The sequence below is a fragment of the Limanda limanda genome, chromosome 9 (assembly GCF_963576545.1).
Source record: "Limanda limanda chromosome 9, fLimLim1.1, whole genome shotgun sequence".
NCBI lineage: Eukaryota > Metazoa > Chordata > Actinopteri > Pleuronectiformes > Pleuronectidae > Limanda > Limanda limanda.
This window is the reverse complement of record NC_083644.1, coordinates 28,763,028-28,777,355: the sequence shown is the minus strand read 5'-3', so window position 1 is coordinate 28,777,355 and position 14,328 is coordinate 28,763,028. Positions and strand designations below refer to the sequence as shown.

Below are 14,328 nucleotides of genomic sequence, written 5' to 3'. Positions count from 1 at the left end.
GGCTTATCTTTGAGCCTGTGGATCAGGAAGAAGGGTAAATTGTTTACATATTGGAGGTTTGATGGTTTTATTCCCAACCTTTGACACTGAACCCCAACAGGCCTCTTACAGCTCTGACCTCAGTGTGGATGAGTGAGTGATGGATAAATCACAATGTTTAGAAAAGTAGAAAAGACTGCTTGTGCTGCTTTAGTGGATGCAGTTTACTACAATGACTATAATATCTACATGTAGGGATTATTATGTTAAGCATGTCAGACATTCATGAATTTAGATTGTCCAAATAAAAAAATAATACGGGAAATGTTATCAATCCACTTTCATACAGTTTGTAACATAATAGCAAAGTGTGCCAATGTTTAAAATAATTGGAGGAGTTATTGTCAGTAATGGTAGAATATGTGAGCAGGCATATTGTATATCAAGCAGTCTTGTTGTCATCATAGTCCATGACCAGCTGACTCCACCATGATCTCATGAATGATAATTGCTTTTTTCTCTCTGGAAATGGGACCTCGATAACGCTGACTCACACTCCAACACAGTAGGTGGCGGTAATGCAACTTAACGTTAGTTGCCAACCGCCCAAAAGAAAGAAGAAGAGAAAGAATTGAAATCTAGATTTAGAATCACTAGTTAGCGAGTTTGGTAATGATACGCATGCGAATGTCAAACAATGGCCGGAGCTGAGCCTCCATCCCTGAAGGAGGCATGTTTACAGGCTGTCAGGAAGCACTTTGCTGCTCTGGACACGGAGCATGTGCTCGGTAAGTGTGTCTCCGTTCTTTCACCTCATTACAGTACTAACAATCTGAACAGACGATAACTCCTTGCATTTATAGACACTGCTCTGAACCGTTCGCAGAAGCTAACATTCATCTGACGCAATGGACAGACACAGACACGGTAGCGCCACTGGAGCCTTCTCCATAGGTTAACGAGTGTTTGGCCATGTCAGTCATATCTTATTCATATGTCCGTCATAACATTCAAGACGTTTGCTCTAAAATGTCACGATAGTGAACAGTAAACACAGTATTAGCCTGTGTACCACTGACTGCCTGCTCTCATATAGATTATTTGATTCCAGAGCACTTGTTTAGTCAAAAAAGTAAATGGTCTGTGTTTACATGTACATGTGGTTGTGCTTTTTTAGTCTTGAAAACCATAAAACAAAAGGGGATGGGTCACAAGCTATGGTCCCAGGGCTCATTCACAGTAGACTCATCGAAGTTTCTTTTTGTTCACCTTTACTCTTTGGTGCTAAGGGAGCTGCTGTCCATTAACCTATCTGCCTACTTTAGATCTGCCAGCGGCTCTCATGGAGGAGCTGCTTCCTCAGTTGACTGTATGTCAACTCGATGAGATGCAGCCGGGGCTCAACCAGAGAGGTAACCGTGTTCTGTGCCTTTCATTTGTACACACAGACAGTAGCTTTGCTATGATCATAAAAAAATATAATTTTTATTTGTTTTGCCTCTCTCAGGGATATCAACTCACTGTGGTTGGGCTGGCATTCTTAAGGACATGCATGGACCTAACTATGTAGGTATAATATCTCCTCTGTTAATTTACAATGTGCAGTCACATCTGGAATCCTGTATGTGATTAGTGTTCTGTGTTTCATCTCAGGCAGTGGACTTGCTCACTGAAGACGGGGCCAAACATGAAGTCATGAGGATGCTTTTTCCACCCCTATTTTACGGCCTAACCAACCACTTTGTCGAAAAAAACCTTACAAATTTAAGCACATCATCCTTCATGTTGGCGGCAGCTAAATGTATCAAACATTTTTTACTCTATGCAAGCTCCCACAAACCCCTTCAAAGTTTAATTGCTGAGCAGCAGCCTCTTCTGAACCTTCTAGAGAAGCAGATCCGGAGTGTTGGAGTGTTGCAGTCCATTGATCTTTTAAAGAGGAAGACACAAGCAGCGTTGTACGTTCTCCATCGACTGCTAGACCACGGTGTGACAAAGAAAATAGTTGTGGATGTGCAGTGTCCCATTGTGCTGGCCTGGCTCCTCCATGGAAGGGGATCCCAGTATGAAAATCCAGAATTGAAGAGCCTCATGCTCAGCAAGAAGGGAAGCTTTGTTTTACAAGCTGTTTCAACCAGTGCAGATGGGGCCAGTTGCAGTGCTGGTCTTGAGACCAGGGCTTCAGAAGATGAAGAGGATCAAGTCATACCATGTAAACGCTCCAAGATGGATTTTGTGTCATCAGAGGACGAATCTGGAAAAGCAAGTTTCCCTGTAGATCCAAAGGTTCTCTGTGGACCCTTCTCCCGATGTGATTATCCCTCGGCAGGGGCTTGTCCACAGGGACAGATCGAATGTCTGGAGGTCAGGCAGTGTGGGTCTGTCTCTCTGAGTGTGCTGAGGAAAAGTCTGCCCACATTTTTCTGCCTTCGCTCTCTAACTCTTCACAGCTTTGGTAAGTTTGTATGTGTTTGGGGTGGAGGGTTTTCTGTCTTTAAATATGAGTGTAGGAATATCGTTTTGAACTGTTGACAATTGTGTGTATTTGTCTTTGATTGGCAGCACTCTTCAGTGGCCTTGTGTATTTTTACACTTCACATAACATATAACATTTCTTGACTTTTTAAGAGGCTGTGTAACACTGGTAACACCAACCACCAAGGCCACACTATAACAGAAGTATTTGTGCAGCAGTGATTTGTTTTTATGTGCCATTGCAGCCACCTTTAGGGACTCGGATGTGTTGGACCTGGCCAGAGGCCTGAAACAGCTGTCTGAGAGCTCCCGCTGCTCCCTCACTTATCTTAATATCGGCATCCTGCCATACACCAAGCTCATGGAGATACTGCTGGATGCAGTCCCCAACGTGACGTCCCTGCACGTGGAGATCCTCCATATGATGTGGGGACCACATCATCACCAGACTGCCAAGTCAGACGTGTCAGGTGCTGTCAAGCTTCTACCAAAAGGCTTAAAGTTAGTGGGATTAAAAGTTTATACACACATGTAGCTGTGGAAGCGCAAGGTTCTTGAACCATTCCAGCACTAAGTAACAAATAGTGTAGTGGTTCAATCGGTAATCTCAGTGTTATAGTTAACATTGTGAGATTGGAAGTCTTTCAACATTTTCATTGATTTCTCACTAAATAATTAATTGGGTCAGCATCTGCACTTAACATAACAAGTTGTCGTCATTCAATAAATAATGAAAACTCTTTCATCATTTTTATTAATAATATAAATAATGTCAATATAAAACTTAGTGAAATTACTATAGTTTGTGTATCAGTAACCTTTGAGCATTTACAGCAGGTTTACAGCAGTTAAAGTTTTACAATACTCATAATACTGATAACCCCCATCATTTTGTTCACTATAATAGTTAATAATTGTTAATACCGTTTCATCTCTATTAATAAGTGTCTGCAATTAGATTTTGATCCAAATAAATATAAATGTGCTTTCATAAGGGCGCTGTTGGGACTTGGTTTAGTGACATTCTACTTATGTATTAAAAAGGTCTGTAAAGTTAAGAAGCCCAAAGCTCCTCTCCTTCACTGGATACACTTCTCTTGAGGCTCCTGAAACCGATAGAAGTCAGTCGTCCGGCTGATAGTTCCATGTGACATCACTAATGGCCTATATTTGCATATTGCAAGCTGAACTGCTCGTCTGGCACCTCCTCTAACAGAGCCACGGCAAATGTTCAATCTCAAAACGTTTTGCACAGTTTTGTTGTGGTGTATGGAACGGGCTTCAAAATAGTGATGTGTTTCTGGTGATGTGTTTTCTGAACATTAGAGCATGTAAACCTTTTCAAGTAATGTTAGGAACAGAAAAAATATTAACCTGAATATGAACATAGTATATCTTCTTCAAACTCTAGTGTCATAATACTATACTGGCCAATCTTCATTTTTTTAATAGAAATACATGAACAGAGTTTTGATTACAACCCTTTTCATGTAGTTATTGAAGAGTTCTGACTTGAATATGCAACTCTAAATATTGTTCTCAGCATTGTTAAAAGCTGAGATCTGAGAATATGGTGACATCACACCAAACAAAGCTGCAGCTCAGACAGAGTGTATCTACATAAATAATACTCAAGCTGAGTTTTCTGTTTCCTGATGTTCTCTGAGCAGAGCTGCCTCTGCAGAAGCTGACAGTCAAAGTAACTGAGCTCCAGACAGATCTGCACTTCATCACATCAGTGCTGAGACGCTCTCCATATCTCACCTCACTTCACTTAGCTGGGATGAATTTACCAACTGGCTCCTCTCTGAGCCAGCTCCTCATCACTCTTTCAGGTAAAATGTCATGTCAGGGGTTCACCACAGTTTGAGTGTCAAGTCTGTCTCGAAGGTTAACACAGCGGGGGGAGGGGGGGGGGGGGGGGGGTTGCTAGTGGATCAAATTCATTAAAATGACTGGAGATAAATTAAGAAACTTCAGTGTAACAATGTCATTGAAAAGAAAAAGCTAAATGAAAGAGAAACGATTCCAAAGAATAGAAAGAGCCCATTTGTTCCACCAAGTCTAGTGATGTTTTTTATAGTTTAATTGCTGTCAACTAATTACATGTGTCGACCCAAACCAGTACATGGATCTGCCTGGTATGTGCTTCTCCTCTACTTTATCAACAATTAAGAAACATAAATGACACACACAAACACATACTCTCTCTCTCTCACACACACACACACACACACACACACACACACACACACACACACACACACACACACACACACACACACACACACACACACACACACACACACACACACACACACACACACACACACACACACACACACACACACTCTCTCTCACACACAATTACAATGAGTCTGTTTTAGAAGACATCGACAGCGCATTCAAACTCAAACATTATCCGATTTAAGATTTGACAGTGGAACTGCTCTGTTGCCATGCGATCCAAATGATAGTCTCATACTGATGTTTTTAGGATAATATAAGCCAATAGTAATGTTTTTAAATACAAACAACCAATGTTGATTCTGATTCCATGTATGTATTTGTTTAATTTGTGAGTAATCTGTCCATCCCATTTTACATACAGTCTATTGCCTTAACATGATGGTTCATCAGTAGCCTGGATGCCAGACGAACTTAGCCCCGCCCACAACATTTGAGGTCGGGAAGTTTGGTCTGGCATCGCTCCGTTGGGGAGAAACTATGCCCGAACAGAAGCTGTTTGTACCAATCAAATTGTCAGGGCGGGCTTTATACGTTGATGGACAGATGATCAACAGTAACGTTATCAACCACGTCACCAAAGAGCGCTTGGGTTGAATTTGTTTTCAACAAACATGCCTGCCGCTGGAGAGCTGAGATGTGTAGATGTTGCCATTGAGTCTGTTTTAGAAGACATTGACAGCGCATTCATTTTGAAAGAGGAACAAAGAAACGCGATCAAGGCATTTGTAGATCGAAAAGATGTTTTTGCCGTCCTTCCTACGGGATTCGGTAAAGTTTAATTTATCAGCTAAGCGACCATCGGGGAGTTTTAATTTAACCAATTTTACCAATCACATTATTAAATGTCCCCCTCTGCCCATCCACTGCAGCCACACAAGCAGTCATATAGATAAAAAGAGAGGGGGGGGCTTGAGTGGAGAATATATAATTTACCCTCCACACCCGACATTGAATGGAGCAAACAGCGGAGAAGTTCTTGCAGATGGATGACAATAAATTAATAATTGAAGTGGAGAAGTACAGTGAGCTGAATGATCCTCAGCACATATGAGACAAAAAAAGACACATGTTGGGACGCTCTTGCAGTTAATATTGTAGCAACAAGTAAGTATGTGCTTGAAAAATATGATTAACTGCCGTTTTTACTCCTCGCTGTCCTCCTGCAGAGCCATGACAGCGGAGCTCTGGAAGCGCAGGTCGGTCTTAAAATCCTGAGCGATTTCTCTCACCAGGCGCTGGAAGGGCAGCTTGCGGATCAGCAGCTCCATAGTTTTTTGGTAGCGACGGATCTCTCAGAGCCTCGGTACCAGGCCTGTAACGGTACCGGGACGGTAGCGGTGAGGCTTCTTAACGCCGCTGGCGGCCGGGGCTCTCACAAGCAGCCCTGGTCTCCAGCTGCTTCCTGGGAGCTTTGCCTCCGGTGGATTTACGAGCGGCATTTGCAGCATTTCCATAGATTTATTTAGAGAGTGAATAAACTCGTGAAACAAGGAAGTACCGTCATGTAATCCATTGATTTCAACAATGTAACTGTATTCTGAATACCATCTACTTAAATTGTAACTGTAACGGAATACAGTTGCTCATAATTTGTATTCTAAATACGTAACGCCGGTACATGTATTCCATTACTCCCCAACACTGTCGCTTAACATACGTCACATACTACGTTGCTCTGATTGGTTGTAGGTCTATCCAATTGAGCGTAGAGGCATTTTTTTTCCTGGTTCGGTTGAAACACGCCCCATAATCACAACCCAATGGAGCGGTATCAGACTCATATTCTGACTAGAATTATGAGTATGACAACGTCAGGCTAGTTCATCAGTGTAACGCCAAAGTAAATGTACTATAAAAGTAATGACATGCTGTCTACTTTTAGAGTCCAATCACGGCCTGAGGAGTCTGAACTTGGAAGACTTGAATCTGTCCGATTGTCTCCCTGACATCCTCAATCTACTGAGGAACTGTCAGTTGGAAGGTAAGAAGAGATCTTGCATTGGTTCCTTCAAGGTTCAGTGTGTAGAATTAACTGACATATGGTGGTGAAGTTTCATGTTGCAGCTGAATACCTTTCCAAACATGAAAGAGAACCTGTGGTATATAGAGATTTTTTAGTCTTGATTACCACTCATAGTGGTTAACAATAGTTTGTCCACACAAATTCGTATCTATGGGCACTTTTTTATACTCTATTAGCATCTTGTCCGAGGACACTTCAGATGGGGAAACAGGGGTTGAACCATCGTCCTTCTGGTTGTAGGATGACTGCTCTGCCCCTCAGCCTCAGCCCTCAGCTGTGGAAAGGGCACCCACATGTAAAGAGAGGAAGTCCCCCTCAACAGCAAATTGTTGCTTTAAGTTATGTTGGCATATGAGCCTTTTTCCATGTGACCCTTTTGAAATCTGAGCACCTGCCCCTCTAAAGGTCTCTGCACGGCCCTGCTAAAGAGGCTGTGGCAGGTCAGAGGGTCTTGAGTTCCTCATGGTTGTCCCTCTCCTTCCCTTAGAGCTGTGGTGTAATGATTGCCGCCTTCTTGAGAAGTGCAGTGACAAGGAGGACGCTTTGCAGCAGTTGGTGTCTGTTCTGAGGACAGTGCCTTCTCTTCACACTCTAAGCCTTGCTCAGAATCGACTTAGTAAGTTCATTCTTCACATCTTTTCGTAAACAGGGATGGACCAGGACCAATACTGGTACTAAACTCTTCCAGAAGCTCTAGGCATTTTTATTGAAACCATAAGTTTCATCTTGAATGTTTACATGTGATAGTGTAACAACTCAGGTCAAGGGAGAAATCACACAGCGTTGGCTTCATTCCCTATCAGCAGATATGGGACTAATATCTGTGCTATTTCTGTCTCATGAAGTGTATTGTCTGATGTATGGAGTGACAGGAGGCTGTACACTGATGCTGCTGCATTTCTCTACAGCCAAGAATGTGTGCGTGCTGTCCGAGCTGTTCTCAGGATCCTCTCCCAGCTCAGTGAAGCGACTCAACATCAGGTGAGAGCTGCGGATTAACCCAGTACCTGGCCCTCTGAGCTTAAGATTAAAATACTCTTCCTGATATATGCTGTACATATACAGTGTATTCAATACCACTTCAGTAAAATATACACTATATACTCCCATTTTAGGATGTAGATTTACTCACATTTGAGACAAACTAAAGATGTAAAAACTGTTGATTAAATTTCCAAATCATGCACAATAAAGAACAGGCAGTTTTTAAAGAATATATACACATTTATAATTTTAATCTTAAGAAAATATATATGGATAAAATGTGATATTCCCTCTTTGCACTAGCCTTTCACAGGCTGCATTTTACAAATGTATATGTGTATGTGACAAACCCAGTCTTTGCTGAATTTATATTTGTACTGTAACAATGGAATACATTAGGTAATTATGTAATATTATTAATCAGTACTCTTATGATGGTTAAGTATCACGTTGATCAACCTTAAACCAACTTCAAAAACTTGGCACATGAAATACATTTTTTTGAAAGTCTTGTTGAACAGAGGCAAACGCTTTTCATGTAAAAATGTAAATCTATTTTAACATATGTTGAGATCATCTAATATAAAATAATGCACAAACTTAATAACCATCATTAAAACAACCATCTTGTTCTTGTTGAATCAATCATTAAAATATTCACAGTGTTTAAGTGTTGTATGTGAGGCTCATGAGTGGAGTGAGGTGTCCAGTCAGTGCAGTGCTGCATCCTCTGTTTATGTGAAACATGTCTCACTTAAGATCTCAGAAGACTGAGGATCGAGAATAGTTGATCTACATGAAGAAAAGGTTTCAGAGCTCAGATATTCATCAGTCCACAGTTTGACAGTGTTTTAACTAAACAGAGACCACAACTAAATTAGTTGTTGATGGGTGTCATCTTCTCCATTGAGACTATGAGTCTCGACACCAAAACAAACTGTGAAGAGCTGCATAAATGTGCAGTAAGTACTTACCTCAGTGCAACTTTATAAATACTGGGTAGGAGCCTCTACACCCTCCAAAAATGGATTATTCAATGGGTTCTCTGATGTCACAAGATTTAGAACTGAGAGTCTGTTACTAAATACAATGGAAACCGCTTACATTGACCAAATTGATCACTATAAGCAGTTGATCATTACTACTGAATTGTGTAGTGTCTGTATGATTGTCCCAGAACTTGAGGGAAGCACACACTCGCTTTTCTCTCTCTGTATCTTTCTCTTGCACTGACTTGCGAACACACACAGACACACAACAACAGACTCAGCTGACGTCACTGACCCACTTAATTACTGACTGTAAATTACTGACAGAGCTGATAATAACTATTGTGTATGAAAAGACCCAAAAGGAACACTGTAAGTGGATTACTTGATCATAATAACCAATCATTTAAAAAGCATTGGTATAGGAATGAGTCTGTCTCAAGCTTTTTGATAATTTATCTGTATTTTTTCATTGTACAATGTGTTAAGCTGCTTTCAGACATGCACTGAACTCTGGAGATCCTCCGCACAGTCTCCGGCTGTATGTGTGAACACAAATGTCCAAGTGAGAGCCTCCTGACTCTCTGCAGACTTTCTTCAGCCAGTCTCCTGGTGCAAAGTCAGCAGAAAGTCCAGAGGAGCCAATGTGAGAACACAGCAGGAGAAGCTCCATAGGATTCAAAGCGAGTGCGTGGGTGTATTGATGACATTTCTAAAACGTGACCTATTGGTAATGGGTCATTATTGGTGTGGATGTGCTGTAAACAAAATCACATAATCTCTGCAGCAGAACTTATAAGTTACATCCTGCCTCTGCTTGCTGGGCTATTCTTCTCCCTAATGCTCTGTAGATTTCTCTGTTGTTCTGAAGGCATCTGAGTGGAGTATCTCTTGCTGCGTTGTTCATGTGCGAAAGGCAAACTCCGGACAAAGGCTTTTGTCTGCACTTGTGACTTAGATAAACCAGTAAATGTAGAAAACTAATTCAAAGCTAGGAGTTCAACGACTTTTTATTGCCACCACACATAGTTCACCCACACACACGCTGCACGCACAGAAACATACACACACACGTGCAGAGACGTTTTGACATGACTGCTTCTATGCACACTGTGACATGTTTCATCTTCAGTTTATCTGTATTAAAAGGTTTCTGTGAAAAAGTTCATGTCCGGCTTGCTTCCTGTTTCTCTGATGCTGAACAAACATAGCCACTTTGCTGTTGAGAGAAAACATCAGTTCTCTACATTTAATCTTCAGAATGTAAAGCATCAAATAACTAATTAACACTAACATAAGTGGACACATGAGCATTTCAACAGTCTTCCTAAAATGAGCAAAACCATGTTTGAAAAACATTTATATGATATGTCTTTTGGACTTTGATTTTGGTCCTTGTCCCATCCATTAACATGCAGGCGGCAAGGTTTATGACCTGTACCGCAGCCAGCCTTCAGGGGGGGATAAAATGATTTCATGTTGTCCATCTTTATTCACTGTATGTTTCAATAAAAAACATAAACAGTGGCTCATACATCCTTCATGTGAACTACATGAGGGCCATCATTCTTATTTTGTATTTAACAGTGGTGTAAAATAACTGCATTTACTTTACAATACTAATGTGAAATATAAAGGTACTTCTGTGATTTTTATTGTATTATTCATAATATCCACCCATAATGAGGTATAAGTTTACAATGTCATGTGCTGTCTTGTGTCCCAAATAGCTACAACTTCATTCAGCCAGCGGAGCTGCTGGAGTTTGCTCACAGACTGAGAACACATCGCCCCCCACAGCGACTGACTCTGGACCTCAGGATGAACCCTGGGGATCGAGACCCTGACACCTGGAACGCTGCTCTGAACCTGCTCCGTCCACTCTGCGTGCTGCTGCTGGAAAGGTGGAAGTCCACAGACACGATGGTCGACCACATCAGCAACATGTGAACTAATATGACTGTAAATAGTCAGTATTTTTTGTACAGGTTTTCATTTTGTCTGTGGTCAGTTTGACTTCAATACAAGACTTCAAGACAACACTGTTCCGGATAAAAGCTTCTCTGTCGAGTGTGTGTTCACAGAGCATGCAGTCAAACTGCAGAGAGCTGGACAAAGCTCCATAACTGGTTTAGACTAGTTAGTAAAGTTATGGTAGAAAACAAATATTGTTGCCTTGTAATTAGTTATTCATTTTTCACAACTCTGTTATATACACTCACTGGACACTTTATTATGCACACCTGTTCAATTGCTTGTTATCACAAAATAGCTAATCAGCCAATCACATGGCAGCAACTCAATGCATTTAGGCATCTAGACGTGGTGAAGACGATTTGCTGAAGTTCAAACCGAGCATCAAAATGGGGAAGAAAGGGATTTAAGTGACTTTGAACGTGGCATGGTTCACCGACAACTATCTCTAGGGTTAACAGACAATGGTCTGAAAAGAGAATATATCCAGGGGGCGGCAGTTGGGTGGGAGAAAATGCCTTGTTGATGTCAGGAGAATGGGCAGAGTGGTTCAAGATGATAGAAAGGCAACAGTAACTCAAATAACCACTCGTTACAACCAAGGTATGCAGAATACCATCTCTGAATGCACAACATGTCGCACCTTGAAGCAGATGGGTTACAGCAGCAGAAGACAACACCAGGTGCCACTCCTGTCAGCTAAGAACAGGAAACTACAATTCACACAGGCTCACCAAAATTGGACAAAAGAAGATTGTAAAAACGTTGCCTGGTCTGATGAGTCTCGATTTCAGCTGCGACATTCAGTTGGTAGGGTCAGAATTAGTGTCCGATGAGTGTTTATTTACCAAGCATGGTATTCAAAGTGAGCAGAGTGCAAAAAGAATAGCATGTGGTGTTTGACGTTTGAATCGTTTATTAAATCAGCGTCTGTTACATCTCAAATTCTCCTCTCGGACAGTGTGAGTGACAGTGGAAAAACCTGGAGGACTGACATCGAGCTGAAGAGCAGTTTCACAGCAGCTGTCTCACATTGTATTTTTTTTAAATTATTTATTTTTTACATTAGACGAACAGCATCAACACTGACCACCAATTCATCATTAGAAGGAACCAAGTAGAAAAAACAATCAGAGAAAAGGGATTAAAAAGAGCTTCATGTTTCTCTAAGTAGATTTTTTTAAAGCTAAATACTGTAACGTAAGTTTAGTTTGTTCTTATTGTATATTCTTACATTTGAGTAAATTCAAGTTGAAGAGAGTGAACACCGGATGTCTGCATGCTAATTGGTTGATTTGCTGGGCCTATCTTCAACCATTACTGACTGTTCATAAAACAAAGACACTCACAAACACACCGGGCTGCCTCCGAGGCTCCTGATTCACCAAGCATTTACCAAAACTAAAATTGAAAGATTCATTCCACATTAAGAAGTCAGTTTGTTAATTATTAGTGATTCAAATAGTGACATGATTGGCTGCTCGAACAGCTGCTCACCCTCATTCGATGATCATAAGCATTGTAATCAGACAATCAATGGGAAGCAAATTGGTGTATACTGTATTAGTGTATGTCACAAATGATGTCTTGTTAGTTAGTATAAGCTGATCACCAGTGTTCAAACCTGGCTAACACCCAACTGTGGGTGATCAATAAGTAGTTCCATCGAGCTGCTGCTCTAACCATCTTGGGAAATAAGAAACAACCTGCAAATGCAGAGTTTAGACACAGCTAAGCTAGCCTCAAACCTGTCTCTGTACAGGTGTCAGGATGATTTCAACAAAGTGCTTCTCTGATCATTGAACCCCCCCCCCCCACACCTTTCTAATAGAGAGGGGCTGCAGTGGTTGGCCATGTGTATGCAAAAGCATGTATTGTGACAAAAGGGGCTTAATAAAGTGGCCATGTTATTTTGTTTTGCGAGATTGCTCATGGTGTTTCATTGTGTTGCTCACTCAGGTAGAGGATTACATAAATCTGTTATTTCCACACTGTCCTGTTGTTAAACCTTCAGCTCTTGTGTGTTGTAAAGGACCAAACATCTACCACACAGCCCTGCTCCCAGGAGGATCTGATGTCTTTATTTTTTAGCAGGATAGATTATGAGGGAGGCAGTGTGTTAGTGTTCAGAATCTTTGCAGCATGGTTCAGTGACACACTGATGCATTTACTGGAGAGGGAGAGCTTACTTATGCAGCCCATAATCTCTACCACACATGAAGGAATCAATCTCTTAAAGAAGTGACACACACATCACCTGTTTCTGGAAAGAGTGACAGATTCATTGTGACACTGGAACATGCAGTGTATGATAGGTAGAGACCTGTGTGTCCACAGACTGTCCACTGAGACTAGGCTTCAACTGCCACTCGTAGACCTCTAACAACGTGAGGGAGATTTACACTGAAACAAGACTTCAGTAACAAAAAAAGATCCTACACCCCCAACATGTTCCACAGCAAGTTCCACTATCACATATGGTGCCTCTCCTCTCGTTCTGGATATACTTGTTTTTACATAGTCTGTACAGTGTCAATATACACGTTATCTATCTTGAGTGTGTATGTAAGAGTGAGTGAGCTGTACATCACACGCAGACACACACACACACACAAAGAAAAAGTGTAATTTAGCTTAAGATTAACTGACACTGTAATTTGGACCTTTAAGATGAATATAATGTTTTTTTCAGGATTGTCCGTGTGTGTGTGTGTTCACAATCACCCACAATCAATTTCAGTCGTGTTACAAAAAAAACCTTATGAATCAAAATGATACAGCAAGATTCACACAGTCGTACATCAATACACAGGTGCCTGACTACATTCATACAATCATACATATACATACACTTGTAAGAAAAACCCACGTGCACACATACAGGAGGCTATAATACTGTATCTGGAGAAGGCATTAAGGAAATCTCAAATAAATATAAAATAAATTAAATTATATAAAAAGAATGGGTTAAAAAACATAGAAATTCTGTTAAATACAGCACAAATCTCAAATGAGTTGAATACACAGCAGTAGCTGATCATAGACAGAGACAAATGTGGATGTCAGAGACAAGCAGATTGTGTAAACCATGAGACAGGAGGACAGACAAGCACGCACACAGGTACATGCGTTCACAAAGCATTAGTGAGCAGAAAGGCCTGTCGCTCGGTGACTGGGTGGACTGATGCTCTGCTGTCAGATCAGGTGAGGTGGTGGATGGAGTTGAGATGGAAGGATAGAGGAGCGGATGAAGGATGGAGAAGAGGCTGGGAGGTTGGAGGTTAGCAAGAAGGATGGAGTTGAGCAGGAAGGATGGAAGAGAGGAGGATGGAGGTGAGGTGATAGGATGTAGGAGAAGAGGCTGGGAGGTTGGAGGTTAGCAAGAAGGATGGAGGTGAGCAGGAAGGATGGGAGAGGAGGGTGGGAGGGTGGGAGAGAGGTGGGAGGATAGAGGAGAAGAGGGTGGCATTATGGTGGTTAGGATGGAGGAGAAGATGTTGGCAGGATGAAGGTGAAGAGGGTGGTGAGGATGGAGGAGAAGAGATTGGCAGGATGAAGGTGAAGAGGGTGGGAGGATGGAGGAGAGGAGGTCGGCAGGATGATGGTGAGGTGGGAGGAGCATGCCCTCCTGCTGTGAGCTGTGGTCACAGTGGA

At 41.6% G+C, this 14,328-nt stretch overlaps 1 protein-coding gene across 1 annotated transcript; it reads left to right on the top strand.

Moving 5' to 3' along the window:
* The first annotated feature begins 650 nt into the window (after positions 1-650).
* On the top strand, positions 651-12,597 carry lrrc41 (leucine rich repeat containing 41). The gene is made up of 10 exons (XM_061078535.1): positions 651-767; positions 1,305-1,391; positions 1,487-1,545; positions 1,633-2,434; positions 2,700-2,924; positions 4,125-4,289; positions 6,587-6,685; positions 7,215-7,343; positions 7,636-7,708; positions 10,431-12,597. Exons 1-10 carry the CDS (start codon positions 677-679, stop codon positions 10,648-10,650), a joined length of 1,950 nt encoding a protein of 649 aa, XP_060934518.1. The 5' UTR covers positions 651-676; the 3' UTR covers positions 10,651-12,597.
* The last annotated feature ends 1,731 nt before the right edge of the window (positions 12,598-14,328 follow it).